This window comes from Tamandua tetradactyla, chromosome 6, assembly GCF_023851605.1.
Source record: "Tamandua tetradactyla isolate mTamTet1 chromosome 6, mTamTet1.pri, whole genome shotgun sequence".
Lineage (NCBI taxonomy): Eukaryota > Metazoa > Chordata > Mammalia > Pilosa > Myrmecophagidae > Tamandua > Tamandua tetradactyla.
Window position 1 is genome coordinate 81,837,834 of NC_135332.1, and position 20,310 is coordinate 81,858,143.

At 45.9% G+C, this 20,310-nt stretch overlaps 1 protein-coding gene across 3 annotated transcripts in view; it reads left to right on the forward strand.

The window, feature by feature from the left end:
* Positions 1-20,310, forward strand: part of ARHGAP39 (Rho GTPase activating protein 39) — a 234,914-nt gene that overhangs the window by 124,146 nt on the left and 90,458 nt on the right. For 2 of the 3 annotated variants that reach the window (XM_077166465.1, XM_077166466.1), the window contains exon 2: positions 6,309-6,472. In XM_077166465.1, the coding sequence (XP_077022580.1) occupies positions 6,393-6,472 (80 nt within the window). In that variant the 5' untranslated portion in view covers positions 6,309-6,392. Of the gene's footprint in view, positions 1-3,925; positions 4,144-6,308; positions 6,473-20,310 lie in introns of those variants that run through there. The other variant, XM_077166464.1, reaches the window with a different exon arrangement.

Genomic DNA, 20,310 nt, shown 5'->3' on the forward strand with positions numbered 1-20,310 from the left:
CTAACAATATAGGAAAGAAAGGACATAAATTACTAATACCAGGAATGAAAGAGTTGGCATGATTACAGAATCTACTGATAATAAAAGAAAAAGGAAGGAATAATATGCTAATAATTTTAATGACCTGTGAAATAGACAAATTCCTTGAAAGATACTGTGTTAGTTAGATTCAGTTGTCAATTTGGCCAGGTGAGCATACCTAGTCTTGTTGCTGCGAACATAAGCCAAGGTACGTGAACCTCATCTGTTGCCAATTACATCTGCAGTCGGCTAGGAGGCGTGTCTGCTGCAATGAGTGACGTTTGACTTAATTGGCTGGTGCTTAAATGAGAGAATGCAATGTAGCACAGCTAGCAGCTTGGCATTCCTCATCTCAGCACTTGCAGCTCAGCCTGGGCCCTTGGAGATGGAGAAAGAAATTACCCCGGGGAAAGTTGTTGGAACACAGGGGCCTGGAGAGAAGACCAGCAGAGACCATCCTGTGCCTTCCACGTAAGAAAGAACCTCAGTGGAAAGTAAGCTGCCTTTCCTCTGAAGAACCAACAAAATAAATCCCCTTTTATTAAAAGCCAGTCCGTCTCTGGTGTGTTGCATTCCGGCAGCTAGCAAACTAGAACAGATACAAATCACCAAAATTTACTCAAGAAGAAATAAAACCTCTGATTAGCACTATATATTAAATAAATTCAATTTGTTATTAAAAACTTTTCCTACAAAGAAAACTAAAGGCCCAGATGTCTTTACTTGTACATTCTACCAAACAGGAAGACATAATAGTAGTTCTAGACAAATTCTCCCAGAAAATTGAAAAGAAGGGAATCCCTCTCAACTTATTTTATTATGCACCAGTACCCTGCTACCAAAACCAGGCAAAATCATTACAAGAAGAAAAAGTACAGACCAACCTCCCACATGAATACAGATGCAAAAATTGTTAGTAACATATTGTCGAACTGGAAAAGAAGAAATCATATCTCAATAGACACAATAGAAATACTTGACAAACTCCAATACCCATTCCTGCTTAATGAAGGCAGTTCATTAGTAGGTCTGTAAGTGATATTGCCATATTAAAGTGAACATGATTGAAAGGGGTTGTATAAAGCCACATAACCCTTTAACACTACAGATATAAATAAATTCTTGCATGAACTACTTCAAGGTATGAATCTTGTACAAAGAGTTAATAATAGAGGGGTATTAGGGGAAAACTACTGTTGCATACTATGAGCTATGTTTAACAGGAAGACATCAACAGTACTGCAGTAATAACTAATTGGGGGTGGGGGAGGGACAAGAGTTAAAGAAAGGTTTGGATTTTCTGTTTGGTGAGGGTATGTTTATTTGATATTTTTCTCTTGAGAATAATGAAAATTGTCTAAAATTGAGAGTGTTGATGATTGTCTAAGTGAGAGTAATGTGAGAGAGACATGGAGTGTTGACTATATGATGCCCATTGGATGGAGATGGCTAACGGATACACTGACTAAGAAGTAAAATGATGAACTGTGGTGTATACATATGACGGAATATTGTGTGGCTCCAGAAAGAATCAAAGTTGTGAGGCATGCAACGATGTGAATGAACCTGGGAGATATTATGTGAAGTAAAATAAGCCAGAAACAAAAGGGCAAATATTGTATGGTCACACGAAAAAATATTTATAAGAAAATTGGAGCCTATATTGTAAGTGCTTACAGCAGTCACATTTAGTCTGGAGTTGAGGTTGTTATTTCTAGATTTTGAGAGGCAGTACTATATATGTATAACCTGATATTTCCCTGGAACTCGGGGTACCTGTGTGATACCGAAGACTCAGAGTATGAGTTCTTCAGTTCTGAAAGTCAGCATTGCCACATACAACAACTGTTAAAGAAACTGAAAAAGAGACCAGGCATCATTTAGAAATAGGAATGAAGCTAGGAATGAAGCCTGTCAGGTCAGGACTAAGGTTAATCAGAATACAGGATAATGGATGATATTGTCTATATTTTAGAACTTCACCTACTGTATAAAACCAAAGACGTCTTATGTTTTGTTCCAAACCTAAATTTCCTGTAGCACATAATCTAACTCAATCTCTCTGGATAGATCATTTAAACGACCCAAACACATGTACCAGGAATGGGAGTGAGGGTTTATAATTCTCTATAGCTTAATATAATGCACAGATACATCCCAGGGTATGTTGTGCAGATAATCAAAAAGTATTGTCAAAGTCCCTTGAGGAATGGGAAAGAAAAGTTGAAACTGTTAAGGTTTACCATTGGGGAAACCCCTCATACTGTCTCGAACATTAGGGACTCGTAAGTCAATAGGCCAAGCCCTTGATCTTGAGGCCTGCTTTTGTTAAGCTTTTTTTCTGTATTGGTGAAGCTAAGTCTACCTATAGTTATGCCTAAGAGTTACTTCCAGAAAACCTCTTTTGTTGCTCAAATGTAGCCTCTCTCTCTCTAAGCCCAACTCTACAATGAAAATCATTACCCTCACCCCTACATGGGACATGACATCCAGTGGTGGAAGTCTCCCTAGCAACTGGCAACGTAGGATGTGACTTCTAGGGATGAGCCTGGCCCTGGCACCGTGAGATCAGCAATGCCTTCCTCACCAAAAGGGGGAAAAGAATTGTAACAAAATAAGGTATCAGTGGCTGAGAGAGTTCAAATAGAGAGGCTACTTTGGAGGCTACTCCTAAACAAGCTTCAGCTAGATATTGCTATTTACCATGTGTATTAGTTAGGGTTCTCTAGAGAAACAGAATCAACAGGGAGCACTCACAAATGTAAAATTTATAAAAGTGTCTCACATGACTGCGGGAACGCAGAGCCCAGAATCTGCAGGGCAGGCTGTGAAGCCGACGATTCCGATGGAGGGTCTGTACGAACTCCACAGGAGAGGCTCGCCAGCCAAAACAGGAAGAGCCTGTCTCTTCTGAATCCTCCTTAAAAGGCTTCCAGTGATCAGATTAAGCATTACTCATTGCAGAAGACACTTCCCTTTGACTGTTACAAAGGTACTCAGCTGTGGATGTAGCTGACATGATCATGATTTAATTCTATGAAATGTCCTCATTGCAACAGTCAGGCCAGCACTTGCCCAACCAGACAAACAGGTCCCACCACTTGGCCAAGTTGACACCTGAACCTAACCATGACACCATAGTTAACCAAACCCCAATCTACACCATTCCTCCCAACCCTAAAGAACATCTAGGGCTCTATCTGAGACTATGCAAAGGTTCCATGCACTGTGATTACTTTCCAGAAAACTACAACCTCCAGATGGGTTCCTAGGCCAGATGAGTCCTAAAACCCAGAGGGGCCAGCCTCTCCAGAGCATCAACTAGTTCCATTTCCCTATCCCATATTATCTACAACCCTTTCCTACATGAAAAAGTTAGAATGGTCATAGCTCAAATACCCCTAACGATTGGGAGAAAGATCAAAGAAGAAGAAGGAGTTATCACAGAGATAGAATTTAGCTAATGAATATGACTGCTGAATCACTATGTTGATATTTCTTTTAGTCTCCAGTGTCCTGCAGCAGGTCAAAAGAAGAACCTAAAATTGTGAAACTGTAACCCATACCAAACTCTGAAATCTGTCTATAACTAGTTGTTGCAGTGTCCTTTGAAATTTATTGCTGTTTTGTATATATGTCATTTTTCACAATAAAAAAATTTCATTTCTCTAAATGAGCAACAGATAATTAGAAATTGTAATTTTCAAGGTATTATTTTATTAGCTCAAAAATATGAAAAAATATGAAATATTTAGGGATAAATTTGACAAAATATGTGCAAGATCTGTACACTGAAAATCACACGGCACTGCTGAAAGATAGTAAACCTAAATAAATGGTCTGAAGTAAGCAGAAAAAAGTACTTAAAGTCTAAAACAAAACAAAAAGAACATCATTATTTTGCTCTTGGATTGCAATAGTCAATGGGATTAAGATGTTAATCAGCCTCAAATTGATCTGCAGATCCATAACTCCAGTCAAGATCCCAGAAAGCTATTTTGTAAGAATTGAGAAGCTGATTCCGAAATTCATGTGAAAATGCAAAGGACCAATGCTAATCGTAACTTCAAAGCGGAAGTGCCAATTTTGTTGGACCAACACCTTTCAAGAGCTGGACATTTGGTGAGACAAAGTGTCAATGACTGAGAGATTCCAAACAGAGTCGAGAGGTTATCCTGGAGGTTATTCTTATGCATTAAGTAGATATCACCTTGTTATCCAAGATATAATGGAGAAGCTGGAAGGAACTGCCTGAAAATGTAGAGCTGTGTTCCAGTAGCCATGTTTCTCGATGATGATTGTGTAATGATATAGCTTTTACAATGTGACTATGTGATTGTGAAAACCTTGTGTCTGATGCTCCTTTTATCTACCTTGTCAACAGACAAGTAGAACATATGAAATAAAAATAAATAATAGGGGGAACAAATGTTAAAATAAATTTAGTTTGAAATGCCAGTGATCAATGAAAGGGAGGAGTAAGGGGTATGATATGTATAATCTTTTTTTTTCTGTTTTCGTTTTGTTTGTTTTTCTGTTGTCTTTTTATTTCTTTTTCTGAATTGATGCAAATGTTCTAAGAAATGATCATGATGATGAATATGCAACTATGTGATGATATCGTGAATTACTGATTATATATGTAGAAAAAAAATGCTGGGCATTTGGGTTCACCAGGCAGCATATGTCTGTCCCCCTGATGGAAAAGGCTTCCTGGGGTAGGTGCTGTAAGCCAACTAAAGGGCAAGTGGGACCAGCCTGATACATTAGAGGGGGCCATCTCTGCTGACTACTGTGTCTTCTGGTCCAACCCTGAAGAATGAATATGGTTTTTAGATGTTCCTGTGAATGTTATTTTCTTGATTGTGTCTTCTACTTCTTTCCAGTAGAGCAGAATCTAGTTAGTGTATGTACACTAACTTTGTATTCATCAACACTGCTAAATTTACTAATTAAATCTGTTAGTTTGTCTGTAATTCTTTTTTCTAAGTATATTATCATGTCGAGTAAATAAAAACAATTTTCCCTTCTTTGAAAAAAGAAAACAAAAGAATGAATATGAGATTCAGTTAGGAGAGGGAGGAAGCACTCAGGTGGAAGAGGTTGGTCCAAGGTGTCAGGTTAGGCTAGAGACTTTTGGTTTTCAAAATTTCAGTAACACTTGTTTATACTTTTAAAGTATGTTGAAGTCATATTATCAAGACAATTAGTAAGTTAGAAATACTTGAATTTCATTTTTGAAAATGGCATTCTTAGTAGTCCTACACATTTAAATAAATAGTTGTAAAAAAAATTAAAAATAAAAATAAATGAATAGTTGTGTGAATGTTCCCATGTCAGAGTGGAAAAGGTTGGAGCAGCCAAGCAGCTTTGCACAGGTCACTGGCAGCCCCGGAGCCTCCCTGCTGTTCTTCTATTCTAGTCCTTTTGGGGTGTCCTGATATCACAATTTACTTGCAGTAAGCATGAAAATGAACACATCTCCATATGTTTATTAACCATTTGGCTATTCTCTTTTCTGAAGTTTATGAGTCTTTTGTCCATTCTTCTATTACCTGCCTTTTTCTTATTTATTGTAGAAATTTTTTGTGTTCTGGATATGAGTCCTTTCTCAGACAATATATGTATGTGCATTTATATTATATTTGTATGTATATAGTAAATATTTCCCATTCTGGACTTCACTTTTCACTCTTTCAATGTGTCTTGATAATCAGGATTTTAATGCAGTCCAGTTTATCAGTTTTTTTCTTTCTGATTAGAATTTTTGCCTAATTAGGATATCTTTACCTACTCCTGCACTTTTCCTAAAAACTTTACTGATACATGTTTAACTTTTAGATCTACAGTCTATCTAGAATTTCTGTGTATTAGCTGAGGTTGGGTTAAGATTACTTAATCTTTATGCACATCCCATCAACAGAGCAGTATCTCTGAAGAGACCCTTTTGCACGCAGTAAAAGGCATACCACCCATCAGGCTACTGGTGCGGTGTGCTTGGTGCAGCTTGTCCCAGTCACCTGTGCAGTGGCTGCCGCCGAGTCCAGGGGACCAGTGGCCTGGGAGGGCTGCAACAGGACCCCACGTCCTGCACACTCTTGGCCCTGCCTGGGTGCCCTGAGGGGCTGCTTTTCCACAGGCAGCAAGAGGACTCCATGCATGTAGTGGCTCACGTCCTGTCATCCCTGCCTGTGTAGGCTCTCCCTGTCGCCGTGCATGGGGCTGTTGACTGGGGCCGGCCCGGGTGTCATGAGGTGCTCGCCTAACACCTCTTTCTCCACCAACAGCCCAGCACCCTTCTGTCTGATGCCAGCGGTGCCCTGACAACCGGCCGACACGCGTCGGGTCCTGCTCTGAGGAGGTGGAGGGCCATGTCCCAGGCGCAGGAGTGCGAGTGCCGGGGCCACAATGCTGACGCCCAGGATGCCAGAGTCTCAGGGCCCAGCACACGGTAAGGAGATGCAGCCCCTCCCTGGAAACCACCTTTGGACAGTGGTGCCGGCATAGCCACTCCTGAGGGTCCTGCAGGTGGGTGGGTGAATGGCCGCTAATGATCTGCTTATACCTCAACCCGGCTTCCCTGGGCAGTGGGTTTGTGGTTACCCTGAATTCCAGAATTCCAGAATTCCAAATCCCCTGGATTCCCTTACCTCCTGTTCCCTCCCCTCAGGCACCTGGGGTCCCCTCCCCTCGGACACCTGGGTTCCCTCCCCTCGGGCACCTGGGTGCCCACAGCCTTTCTTCCTCTGCAAGCCAGAGGTGTCCTCTCTCGGGGCCCTTCCTCCCGGGACCCCGTCCTCCCAGCACTGCACCCACCCACACACCCTCCTGAGTTGCTCCGTGTGGATGCATGTAGGGGATTTCACTCTTCTCACTTTCAGCCTTGTCTTTGGAAGGATTTCTTACACTTAGAGGAAAGTTGCAAGAAGAAGTGCCTCTGTGGACACCACTGAGCCTTGCTCAGACTCTCCTGGGGCACCACAGGTGTGGGCTCATCTGTCGCTCCATTGTTCTCTCCACATGGCATCTCTTTTGGAGTCTTGCCTCTCTGGGCCCTCCACGTGCTTCCTCTGGGTCATCGTGTTCCTGTGTAGCCATATAACAGTTGTCAGTTGCAGTAAATGTCCTGCCAATACCAGACTGACCTACTGCACCGTCTGTCCTTCCTTTGGGCAGTGGGTTGAATCTTGTTCTTCCCAGCACGCCTCCTTCCGGGCCAGGATTTGTTTTGCAGGCAGGGGTTGCATCCATCAGGAGAGCACCTTCCTCAGTTTGGATTTGTCCTGCGATTTCCTGTTGGGAACACTTTGTAGGTGATGCAGGTCTCTCTCAGGTGCCATGCCCATGAGCCGCACACCTTCTGCCCCTCATGACGACTCACCTCCCTCCCAACAAATGTTGTTTAAATCCCCACGGCAGCTTCCACTCCCCTGGCAGGCTTCTCACCCCCAGCAGTAGTGATGACTGGTATTTCTCCCAAGGCCCTGACTTCATGGTGATGGCTGCAGCAGACTGATTTTCTGTCACCAGCCAGCACTTGGCGCCATGCTTCTTCTCTTCATGCTCTCCTTCCTTCCTTCCTTCATTCATTCATTCACTGTTGGTGTGGATTCAGGAATTCTTCTTTGTCTTAAATGGTTACTATGCATGATTATTTCTTCCAGATTTAGCCAGTCAGGTCCTTCCACCTGTCTCCTGTATCCTGAGGCCATGTCCCCATCACCCTCTGAGCACCACCTTTGGGCATTACAAGATGCTTCAGGCCATTTGTGCTGCCCTAGCCCTGCTGTCAGTTCTTTTTCTGAGGAGCCCCAGTGCCTTCTAAGGAAGCCCTAGTGCTAGAGAACAAAATCTGGGCTCTGGGTATGTGTGTCGCTCTGGGACTTTGTCTGCTTCTTGACCCTTTAAGCAGACAGAATTAGATAATATGTGCATGTGAGTGCACTGGCATACACACATGACACGAAATGTATGTATACATACACCTGCCTATGTAAATGTAGGCATACACACACTGTAGAAACAGTGAGTTTCCACTGATATCTCCAGGTCCAGTCCACGTCAACATGGTGTTTTTTTGCCTTCTCCCATTCCATGTCTTATTACCCCCCTTCTTTGGTGAGAACCAGCTCCCATATACATCCATGCATCTGCCAGTTTGTTCTGTGATTATATGTCTAACTATATGTCTAAACGTGCTTTCAAAATGGCCCTGCCTGTCCCATAACCTCAAAAACTATTAAAAAGTTCAAGATTTGTTTTTATACCCCCAAATGCAGACTCCACCTGAGAATGAGAGTGTCAGGTAAGACCCTGTGTTCATGAGTTATTTCGATCAGTTCATTTTTCCTTCACTGTGGTTATGATGTTCTTTGAACACAGTTGGGTTCATTTGTTCCATTTTGGTTTCAATGTGAAGTATTCTCTCTCCCTGTGCTTACTGATTTACTTTTGTTTTTTACATATGTAGAACATCAACATGTCAAAACTATGCAGAAAGTATATTTACAGAACATATCCTCCTCCCATCCCTGAGGTAGCCAACCTCTTATTTTCTGGCTTATCTCTCCTCTGTTTCTGTTTGTAAAAATAAATGGATATGGGCATGTCTTCCTATTTTCCCTTTCTCTCATACAAGTGGGGAGGCTCTACTTGCTTGTTCTGCATTTGCCCTTTGCCTCTAGCAGTCATCTCCTGGAAATCGCAGCCTGCCAGGCCAGGACTCTTCTCCATGCTGGTTGCCATGGGCCTCCCATGTGCAGGCAGGTTTGTCTGCCATTCCAAGCTTGGTAGTTGAGTAGTTTCCAATCCTTTGCAGTTGCAAGTAATGCTGCATGAATAGCCTCATGCATGTACATTTTCCTGTTGGAGGTGCATCTGCAGGGTCAGTTCCCCGACCAATGGCCAGGGTGATAATTGAGTGTGGTCAGCCCCATGGGGCCTCCCCTTTCCTCATGGTAGCACCCTTGCCTGCCTGCTGAGGGGAACGGGCAGTGGGAGTCCGCACCTCTGATTGCAGGTGCATGGAACACCTCTTCTAACATTCAGGACCCTTGTAGTGCATTTTGTCAGTTGTCTGATCTTATATTTGGGCCATTTTTCTGTTGTATTTTTTGTGTTTTCTTGTTCAACTTTCTTTATTAAGGATTTTAGCCCTTTATCTGTAATTTACATTCACTAAAAGTGTCCAAAAGTCCTTTTTGATTATTATTTTTTAACTTATGCTCTTTTTTGTCCTGTGAAAATTTTAACTTTTATATAGTCAGATTTATAAGTTTTTTCTTTCAGTGCCTCTGGATTTTTAGTCATCACTAATCTTCGCCAAATTCAACCTGGTGTGGAGGACCCTTATTAAATACATGATTTGGAAATGTTTTCTCATGTTCTGTGGATGGCATCCTTTGAAGTACAGGTTTTAATTTTGATGAGGTTCGATTTATCTATTTTTTCTTTTGTTGTTTGTGCTTTTGGAGTCATGTTTAAGAACCACTGACTAATGCAAAGTTATGAAGATTTAGCCCAGTGTTTTCTTCTAGGAGTTTTATAGTTTGGGCTCTCATATTAAGTTTTTGATGGTTTTGCGTTCATGACATAAGGCGGGGCAGTCCTTCTTCACTCTGTGTCCCTGGCACCTGAGCCATTGCCTGGCACTTAGGTAGCACTCATTAAGTTCATTCGAGAAATATTTATTCAAACAGAACATGTGCTGCAAGTGCCACCAAGAGGGACTGGAAGACTCCTACAACATTGGGTTTGATAGGTACCAAGTCCTAAGGCCTTGGAGGACAGCTCTGGAGAAGGGCCTGTTCTCTACCCCTTCTTAAGGACTAGCGCCAACACTTCCTGTGGCTGTTTGTCAGCCCCAGACGTGGAGAATTGAAGTCATCTTTTATCCTTCCACCTCTGTCAGCAAATAAGTGGTTTGTTTTTCCCTCCCCACTCCAAATAAACAAGTCTTTTCAAATATAGCTCTGATCATGTCAGTGGTTTTGGTGCAGAACTTTCAGTCATTACCTCTGTCACCTGCAGAATAAAGACCCAGCTCCTTCACCTGCCGGTGAAGTTCCCAGTTGGAGGACCCCAAACCGCTAGCCAACCCCAAATGGCTGTGGGTCCCAAGTGATCGACAAACCTTGTTTCCTGGACTAACCATACAAAGCCTGGCATCTCTTCCTGCCCAGGGAGAGAAGACACATTTTCTCCCAACTTCACCTTCCCGTATTGCCTGATGGGAGCCTGGGTTGAGGGTGTGTTGCTGCCCTGAGTCCCAGCCTCTGAGGAACCGGAAGTAGCTTGGTCCAGCCCATGGTCTGTGGACCCTCCTGGCCTTGGGTGGGCCTGTCCTATTTGCCTGGAGCCCCTAACTCCACAGGGACACCACCTTCTCCTTGTCCCCCAACACTGCCTGCCTCCTCCTGGTACCCCTTGTCTATACCATGTGGCTTCCTCACCTGCTCCCATCCCTCCTCATCCTCCTCTGTGCTCACCCTGGGCTGGGGCCCCAGGGCTCAACATCCTGGGGGCTTGCAACTCTTCTCTGCTCTCTTGGGGTTTTAGCTCAGGCTACACCTCAGCATGCCCCCGGCACATTCTTAGAAAGCTGGAGTCTTGAAGAGTTGCTCATAGGAGCAACCTAAAAAAGGAACACAAAACTCTTCTTTGTAGAGAGTTATAATCATTAAATTCATTTGAAAGTTTATTTTAAACTTTCTTAGGGCTTAGAATGTCAACTTACTGTTCTCCAAGCTTCTCTGGGTTCAGGAAAATCGTTGTCTGGGGACTGTCGATTCTGATCTGGTGAAGTCTGTGTCATTGCTGAGGAGAGAGCACACAGCACAGGCATGGCAGCCCTAGGTGTGGTAGAGAGTCTGCAGGCACAGGGATCAGGTGGCATCTCAGGAGCCCACACTGCCAGGCTGTTGCCGCAGGAAGCTGTGTGCTATGGCTTCAGGCTCCTGCGCCACCCTGTCCATGCGTATCTGAGCACCCCCGCATCCTCACCTAACACCCAGCACCAGCCTGGGGCATATATGCCCATGTGGCACCTGCACACAGGGTATCCATACTGCTCTTGACTGCTGTCTCACAGGCCCTGGTGCGGGTGTTGGCAGCCACTCAGATCAGGCATCACAGACCCCAGGTCCCCAGCAGCCCCCCATCCTGCCCTCAGCACATGTGTCAGCTTCTCTCCAGGAGCACATTGGCCCTGCTGCTGGGCCCCTCCAACAGCACTGACACAGCACTTCCTCAGGGGCCTTCCAGAAGCCTCCATCCTTGCCCCTGCAGCAGCCAGTGTCCCATTTTTGCAAAGAAGACCCAGCTCTTACATGAACCCCTAGTGGCTACCGGCTCTGTTCTAACCCTGGCCTCTGGCTCTGGGCTGGACCTGCAAACCACCCAGCTTGTCCCAGGCCTCAGCCATCCTGCTGCTTGTGTCACACACCTGCAGGCTTCTGCTCACAGCACCACCCCATGACCACCTTCATGAAACTGCCCACTGTGTGCTCACTTTAATAGCAGCAGGAGAGAAAATGTCTCCTTTGGCATCCTGTAGCTCCTTCTTGTTTCACTGGCTGGAGCCTGTGCTGTGCTGGGAAGAGAAGAGAGGTCTGCACCTAAGGGCAGCTGGCAGGGAAGAAGGGAGCCTGTGGCACACACCTTTCCTCCTCACCTCCTCACTTGGAGGTTGCCTGAGCTCCCAGTGTGGTACCCAGCCGTCACAGGTGCCTCGCATATGAGGGCAGGTCACGGTGACTTGGGCCATGAAGTCAGTGCAGTGTATCGCACCCAGTGTCTAAAAGCAACGAGCAGCACCGAGTTGGTGTGGCCAGCTGATACTGGCCCAGAGCGGAGATCTGCGTGCTCCAGGGTCCAAGTGTGCCAGGAGTGGATGTGGGAGCGTGGGAAGGAAGCCTCCATGGCCAGTCCTGAGCATGAACAGGGCCCAGAAGGGTGGTCCAGGCATGGCAGTGATGTTGAAGCCAGGTGGCAGCTGGGAGGTGACAAAGCACAACCAGACTCGGTGAGATGGCTGTAGACGCTAACTCTGCTGCATGCCCTCTGGGTGGGCATCCCCTCAGCTCAGGGAGGAATGGGGAGGGCCTTCATCTGAATGGGCTCGAAGGAGGCATGAGCTTAGTTTTCAGCAGGCATTCGAGGTACTGGTGGGGGGTGGTCAGCAACAGACCTCAGCGTCAGCAGGGTGTTGAGGGTCCCAAGGAGAGAATGAGGCTGCTCAGCTTGGAGACATGTTCACCACGGCTTCTCAGCCTGTAGGATGGGCCTTTGTAGGGTTCCTCATGGTTAGAAGATGGAAGTGACCCTGTAAAGGTCACAAGCTGAGGTCCCTGAGCATGCCACATCTCTGTGACATCATTGACAATGCCGTCCTCTGTGATTAGTTGTGTTCGTTTGCTTGTGGGATACCCTGCCCCAGTCCCCTTTGTCCCCCCCCTCTCTTCTTCCCATCTGCATCCCAGGACTCCAGCCTGGTTTTTCTCCTCACTCCATGGAATGCTGTCTGTGCTGTGAGCATTTGCCCAGGCCAGCACAGGGCTACATGCTGACCTGCCTCCCAACCCCTGAACAGGGGCCCTCAGCATCCTAGATTCACAGCTGGGGAAACTGAGGCCTCCCACTAGCATGCGGTGGTCAGGGCTAAGGCAGGATGTTGACTCCAGGACCACCACCTATACAGGCCGTATGGCCCCCATTTCCCCTGTGTCACCCCAAAGTTAATGCTTCTGAGCAATAACACCATGTCCAGAACTCCCGCTGCCTATGTCTCACTCTAGTCCCATGGTTGCCATGCCCTGCATGAGTTGCCAGCTATTGGTTCCCAGAGTTGTTCTCTTAGTGCTTCTGGGCAGGGACTAGTCAGAGCTCAGGGGCAGCACAGATGTCTCTGCTGTGGGGTCTCTGCCAGGGATGTCCACATTCCAGCAGGGCGGGCAGGGGTAGGGCTGGGAGTAGTGAGCATATCAACCAGATGCTTTCTCCAGGGAGTGTGTGAGGCAGTCAGCCATTGGAGAAGGGCTGCGTGCACAGACTGAGGGCCGCCGGTGTCTTCGGGGCAGACAAAAGGTAGCCAAGGGCTGTGGAGGTGGATGGGCGGGGCCCAGGGTGGAAGCAGTAGCAGCCCTGGCAGTTTCTCTCTCCCATTGAGCCCCTGCTCATTACATTCGCTGGCTTGGCACTGAGCATATAGTATTCATAAGTGCATGAGGGCAGGAGAAGGGGGAGAGCAGCAGTTCCCTCAGACATGGACCAAGGCACCATGGCACAAATCGCAGAGGTGAGCATATTAGTTACTGTCCTCAGGGAAACAGAACCAACAGGAAATATCTGTGAATATGAGATTTAGAAGTATCTCACACAACCGTGGAGACATAAGATTCCATAATCTGTAGGGCATGCTGTGACCTGCAGCTCCAGTGGAGGTCCTCAATGAGCTCCCCCAGAGAAGCTGGCTGACTGAAGCAGACAGAAAGATTCTCTCTCTCTAGAAGCCTTTAGCTGATTAGATTAAGGGTCTCTCATTGCAAAGGACACTCTCCTTAGCCAACTGCAGATGTTATCAGCCATGGATGTAACATACGTGCTCATGTTCATAAAATGTCCTCACAGCAGCAGATAGGTCAGTGCTTGCTTGACCAGATAAATGGGCACCATCATCTGGCCAAGCTGACACATGTACCCAACTATCACAGTTAGGAAGGCTGAGATCAGCAGGGTCTGAGTGTGAGTACATGTGTGCAGATGTGTGCATGTGGGAATGCATTGTGTGTGTGTGTGCCAGTATGCATGAGTGTGAACGTGTGTGAGTGTGAATGTGTGTGTGCCATGCTACCTGCTGCCCTGCCTTCTGAAGGCCATACAGGACCCAGGGCACCCCTCACACTGCCCTGGCGACCAGCGGTCAATGGACTCTGTCTACATATGAGGTTCTATCCCAGGTTTCCAAGATGATGCAAAGACCCAGCATGCCCCACACTGCCCAGTCAGGACTGACAGGCGCATGTGGTGGGATTGGGGCTGGCATGGGCTCTAAACACCCGTCTTGAGGAAGGCGTGGAGAACAGTCCCTTCCCCTCCCCTTCCGCCAGCCGGCTGGTGACACACAGCTGCCCTTTGGTCAGGGCACGGCTGGTGAGCAGGTGTATCCTGTGTGGTGGACAGATGCACGGTCCTCACCACACACATGCCCCCATGACAGCGTTATGGCTGTGGGGTGCCTGTGGAGTGAGCACATTTCTTACAATTAAGAAACTAATATTGAATATGTTGTTGTTAACAAAAGTTAGTTTTTTCCTCACGTCCTTTTTCTGTGTGAGACCCCACGTGATATTCCATCATCATTTCCCTTAGGCTGCTCTTGACTGAGGCACTTTCTTCGACTGCCCTTGTTTTTGATGCCCTAAGCAGATAGGGCGCTGGTCGGGGGTTTATGGAGTGCCCCTGTGGGGGCTTGCAGCATTTTTCACTGGACAGGCTGTGGGTCGAGGGGCCTCAAGTTGTGCTGGTGTCCTCCTTGCCACACACTACCGGTTGTAGCTCAGCTCGTCACGGCGACGCTGACCTTGGTCCCATGGTGGAGGTCATGTGGGACGGACCTCTCAGCAAAAGGTTGTCACTGTGCACAGCCTGCACATCGAGAGTGGGGAATTGTGTGGCTTCTTCCCCGCCACTTTGGTTCTTCTCCCCTCCGTTGGTTTATTCAGCCATGTCTGCATGGACTCGTGGTCATTTACCATGCTTTGGTCTGTAATCCAACACCACATCACTTACCTGCCTTCTCCTTGGCCTGTGTCCTTGGTGCACCCTCATGGCTGGCGGGCGGGTGGATCTGTTTTGCACTCCCTTACTTTTTGGCACTGAGAATGCTCTGGGCTCCTCCTGTTGTTTTCCTGCCCCAGCCCTAATGAGACTGTTTCTCCGGGAGCTGTGGTTCCTTCCTCAGAGGAGCTGTCAGGGGCAGGTCCAGGTGCTGGTGGGTGCCACCTGCACCGGCCTTGGCTCTTGTGCTCATGCCTGGTGCATGGTTACGTCACTGCTGTACAGCCAGGTCGGAGTCGAGTTCATCTCACCCAAATGCAAATTACAGAGGCCTGTAGCAATACGGCCTATGTGACCTAGTCATAGATGCTTCACAAACAAAAGCTATGTCTCCAGGCCCCGTGCCCAGCTGGGCATTGGCACTCGCACAGGTGCTTGGGCCGAGCTATCCCTGCATTGAAGGGGTGACAGCCATCTGACTTCACCTCTGATGGTTTGTTTCTGTTCTGTGCCGTGAGTCTTGCCTCTCCACTAGATTGCCCCCAATGATGGGAGGCAGGCTTGGCATCGCACCCTCGAGACAGCCAGCCCTGCTGTGCCAGGTGGTCAGCACAAATGCACTGCCTGCTGCATTGCAGTTGCCCTGAGTCCACCACAGGGATGCAGGAGGCTCCTCTTCCTCTTGCCTTCCCAGGAGACTGCATCCCACCCCACACGGCCCCTCCTAGACACTGGAGTTGGTTCCTGGGGTCAGTCAGGAGGAGCTCAGTGTTCCCAGCGCTTCTGCATGCCTCCCAGATGGCCAGTCCTGTGTTCTGAATGTACTACTTGTGGCTTCCATGGCTTTGTTAACTGAAGCATAGCCCCACACGGGAAGGTGCATGGTACCCACCCCCAGCCAGGAGGAGCGGCACTCAGAAACCTGCCCCCCAGTGTTCTAAACTCCACACACGGACAAGCTTGTCTTGTCTTTGCATCATCTTGGGAAAACTCCTTCATCCAGTTCTTTTCTCAATGGTGAGAGGTGCATGTAGCTGCCATCCATGCATTCCTGCTCTATCCTGCTCTAGACTCCGTCTTGGCACGCAGCCCAGGGCTTGCTACTGGAGGAGCCTTTCAGTGCAAGGTGGGGGGCCTAGGCCCCTGACAAAGCGCGTCTTGGGGAGGCCCAGCCACCACCTCTGCACACACCAGGCACTCACTTCCTCCTTCACGTGGTTACTCTGGAGGGTTTAGAGCCCCTCCTGGTGTCAAGGTCTTTTTCCGATGCCTCATTTATCTGTGATACTGAGCACCTTTTCTCAGTGCTTCAAGTGCAGTTTTCCTTGGTCTACTTGCTTGCAGTTCAAAGTCCTTCTTGAATCTTTTGGAAATTTGTCAGCCAATATTTCATAAAATATTACTTCTGCCCCCTTCCTTCTCTCCTCGTCTTCTGTGACAATTATAACTCACATAAAATGCCTCTTCACCATGTGCAAACCTCTCATACTCTTCTGTATTCTCAGTTGCTTTATTTTTGTGCTTTGGTCTGGATATTTTCTTTCAACCTTTTACTTCATCAGTTCTTCTGCTGTGTCTTAATTTGCTCAATTCAATTATTATGTAAATTTCTATTCTATTTTTCAGTAATAGTTTTTCCACTTGGTTCTTTTTTCATTTTCCCAATCTCTGTAGAAATTCTTCATCTTGTCCTTTAATTTCTGAAATACATCAACACAGTTACATTGAAGTTGGTGTTAACTGACTCCGAAATCCAGATCTCCTATGGATTGGCTCCTACTACTCCTTTTTCCCTTCTTGCTTTCTGGCCAGTGCTTGTCTTTGGCATGTCTGCTTTTTACTCAGTGCCTGTCTGCGAAGGTGTTGGGGAACACTGCCTGCCCTCAGAATGAGTTCTGTCTGCCTCTTGCAGGGGTCACTGGAGAGGTCAGCCATCATCCCACCAGGGTGGCGCAGACCTATGGCCGCCTTGGGGCAGGCAGTCATTTCTGATTTGTTCTTGCTCTTAACGTTTCCCCACCACCACACAAACATGCCAGCAGGGAGCTCAGAGCCAGTGGTTTGTGTTGCCCTGGGGATCGCGTTGCAGCCACTTCTTAGCCACCACCCCTCACTGGGCCCAGCAGTGCTCCCTCAACTTGTTCTGTACCCTTGGCTGTGCTCCGTCACCCATGGGCCTTGCCACCTGCCCCAGACCCTGCACATGCTCTGATACGCAGAGGGACATGCTCTCACAAAGAAATGACAGAAGTTCCTCAGTGCAGAAAAGATATATGTCATTAACAGAGCAGGTGGCTTTATAAATCATACATTGCAGATTTCATTATAAAAATTACCTTTTTTAAAAGATGAAAACCAGGGTGGCTGAGGCCCTGGTGGTCAGCTTCAGTGTGCTCCACAGGGTGCCTTGCCGTTGGGACACTTCTGGCCTCAGTCGGAAGCCCGGGACTTGGGCCTCGGTGTCATTTTTATAAAACCTTTGTTTTTTCGGTTTGTTGCTACGCTGTCTGATGCCTGGAAGCCGACAATCCCCTCATGGCCAAGACCAGTTATGGGATTTACTCCACTGTTTAAGAAAAGCCAAGTTTTAAGCAGGCTCTTGTCCCTCTTGAATGTAGTTGTTTAGTCCTGTGTCCTTTGAGCCAGAAGCAGTGTAAAGGTAGCAGAATCTAAGGCACAAATAGGAACTGGGAGCCTTTTCAAGTTGCTGGTGTCTCTAGTGATGTGACCTCAGAATGTAGTTATGGAGACTCAGGAGCAGGGTAAGAGGGGGAGGGTGTTGTAAGTCGTGAAATTACGGGGACATCTTTTCAGTCATTTGAAAAGTATTTAGTGGAAGGTGGTGTACAAATCCCAGCTGGGGCTCTCTGAGATCTTGCACCTGTGGGTCATGTCTTTCATGAGTTTTGGGAACTGCCAGCTGCTCTCTCACCAACTGTGTCTTCCCTGCTCACTCTCCTCTCCGCCTGGCACTCCAGGTACTCGTGTCAGGCAGGGGGTGTTGCCCCTAGTGTTCTGTGGGGATCTTCTCCTTGCGTTTGGGATCTCTGTTTGCTGCATGACCTGCGTGCTGCTGGGCCGGCCAGTGCAAGTGCCTCGTAGTGAGCATGGACAGGAGACCTCTGTATTTCTTGTGGCAGTGGGCGTACACCACCATTGCAGCAGAATTCTTGAAATGGGGTGCAGAGTTGACAGCCTGAAAGAGCTCTCTTGAGTGTGGGCTTTGGCTGGAGTATTTTTGCTTGGCAATTATTACTTTTTGGTAACTACAGCAAGTCACCTGCTGCAAAATCTTTTAGGACTGTACTCGACCCAAAATTTCTTTAGAATTCTTGTCACTTTTAAAATCTTGCCTGGTTCCTAAAGGTGACACATAAGTTGAGTTTAAACAAAGTCACAATGGTACCAAGTGTGCCCTGGCAGTTTTCCCACCATTTCCTTTGCCTCTTTTTTTTTTTTTTTTTTTATTAACGGAAAGAAAAACAAATTAACACAACATTTAGAAATCATACCATTCTACATATGCACTCAGTAATTCTTAACATTGTCACATAGATGCATGATCATCGTTTCTTAGTACATTTGCATCGGTATAGAGGAACTAGCAACACAACAGAAAAAGATATAAAATGTTAATATAGAGAAAAGAAATAAAAGTAGTAATAATAGTAAAAAAAAAAAAAAACCCTATAGCTCAGATGCAGCTTCATTCAGTGTTTTAACATGATTACTTTACAGTTAGGTATTATTGTGCTGTCCATTTTTGAGTTTTTGTATCTAGTCCTGTTGCACAGTCTGTATCCCTTCAGCTTCAATTACCCATTATCTTACCCTGTTTCTAACTACTGCTGGACTCTGTTACCAATGACATATTTCAAGTTTATTCTCGAATGTCCGTTCACATCAGTGGGACCATACAGTATTTGTCCTTTAGTTTTTGGCTGGACTCACTCAGCATAATATTCTCTAGGTCCATCCATGTTATTACATGCTTCATAAGTTTATCTTGTCTTAAAGCTGCATAATATTCCATCGTATGTATATACCACAGTTTGTTTAGCCACTTGTCTGTTGATGGACATTTTGGCTGTTTCCATCTCTTTGCAATTGTAAATAACGCTGCTATAAACATTGGTGTGCAAATGTCCGTTTGTGTCTTTGCCCTTAAGTCCTTTGAGTAGATACCTAGCAATGGTATTGCTGGGTCGTATGGCAATTCTATATTCAGCTTTTTGAGGAACCGCCAAACTGCCTTCCACAGTGGTTGCACCAATTGACATTCCCACCAACAGTGAATAAGTTTGCCTCTTTCTCCGCATCCTCTCCAGCACTTGTCATTTTCTGTTTTGTTGATAATGGCCATTCTGGTGGGTGTGAGATGATATCTCATTGTGGTTTTGATTTGCATTTCTCTAATGGCCAGGGACATTGAGCATCTCTTCATGTGCCTTTTGGCCATTTGTATTTCCTCTTCTGGTAGGTGTCTGTTCAAGTCTTTTTCCCATTTTGTAATTGGGTTGTCTGTCTTTTTGTTGTTGAGTTGGACAATCTCTTTATAAATTCTGGATACTAGACCTTTATCTGATATGTCATTTCCAAATATTGTCTCCCATTGTGTAGGCTGTCTTTCTACTTTCTTGATGAAGTTCTTTGATGCACAGAAGTGTTTAATTTTGAGGAGCTCCCATTTATTTATTTATTTCTTCAGAGCTCTTGCTTTAGGTTTAAGGTCCATAAAACCGCCTCCAGTTGTAAGATTCATAAGATATCTCCCTACATTTTCCTCTAACTGTTTTATGGTCTTAGACCTAATGTTTAGTTCTTTGATCCATTTTGAGTTAACTTTTGTATAAGGTGTGAGATACAGGTCTTCTTTCATTCTTTTACATATGGATATCCAGTTCTCTAGGCACCACTTATTAAAGAGACTGTTCTGTCCCAGGTGAGTTGGCTTGACTGCCTTATCAAAGATCAAATGTCCATAGATGAGAGGGTCTATATCTGAGCACTCTATTTGATTCCATTGGTCGATATATCTCTCTTTATGCCCATACCATGCTGTTTTGACCACTGTGGCTTCATAATATGCCTTAAAGTCCAGCATCGCGAGACCCCCAGCTTCGTTTTTTTTCCTCAAGATGTTTTTAGCAATTCGGGGCACCCTGCCCTTCCAGATAAATTTGCTTATTGGTTTTTCTAATTCTGAAAAATAAGTTGTTGGGATTTTGATTGGTATTGCATTGAATCTGTAGATCAGTTTAGGTAGGATTGACATCTTAACTATATTTAGTCTTCCAATCCATGAACACGGTATGCCCTTCCATCTATTTAGGTCTTCTGTGATTTCTTTTAACAGTTTTTTGTAGTTTTCTTTATATAGGTTTTTTGTCTCTTTGGTTAAATTTATTCCTAGGTATTTTATTCTTTTAGTTGCAATTGTAAATGGGATTCGTTTCTTGATTTCCCCTCAGCTTGTTCATTACTAGTGTATAGAAAAGCTACAGATTTTTGAAT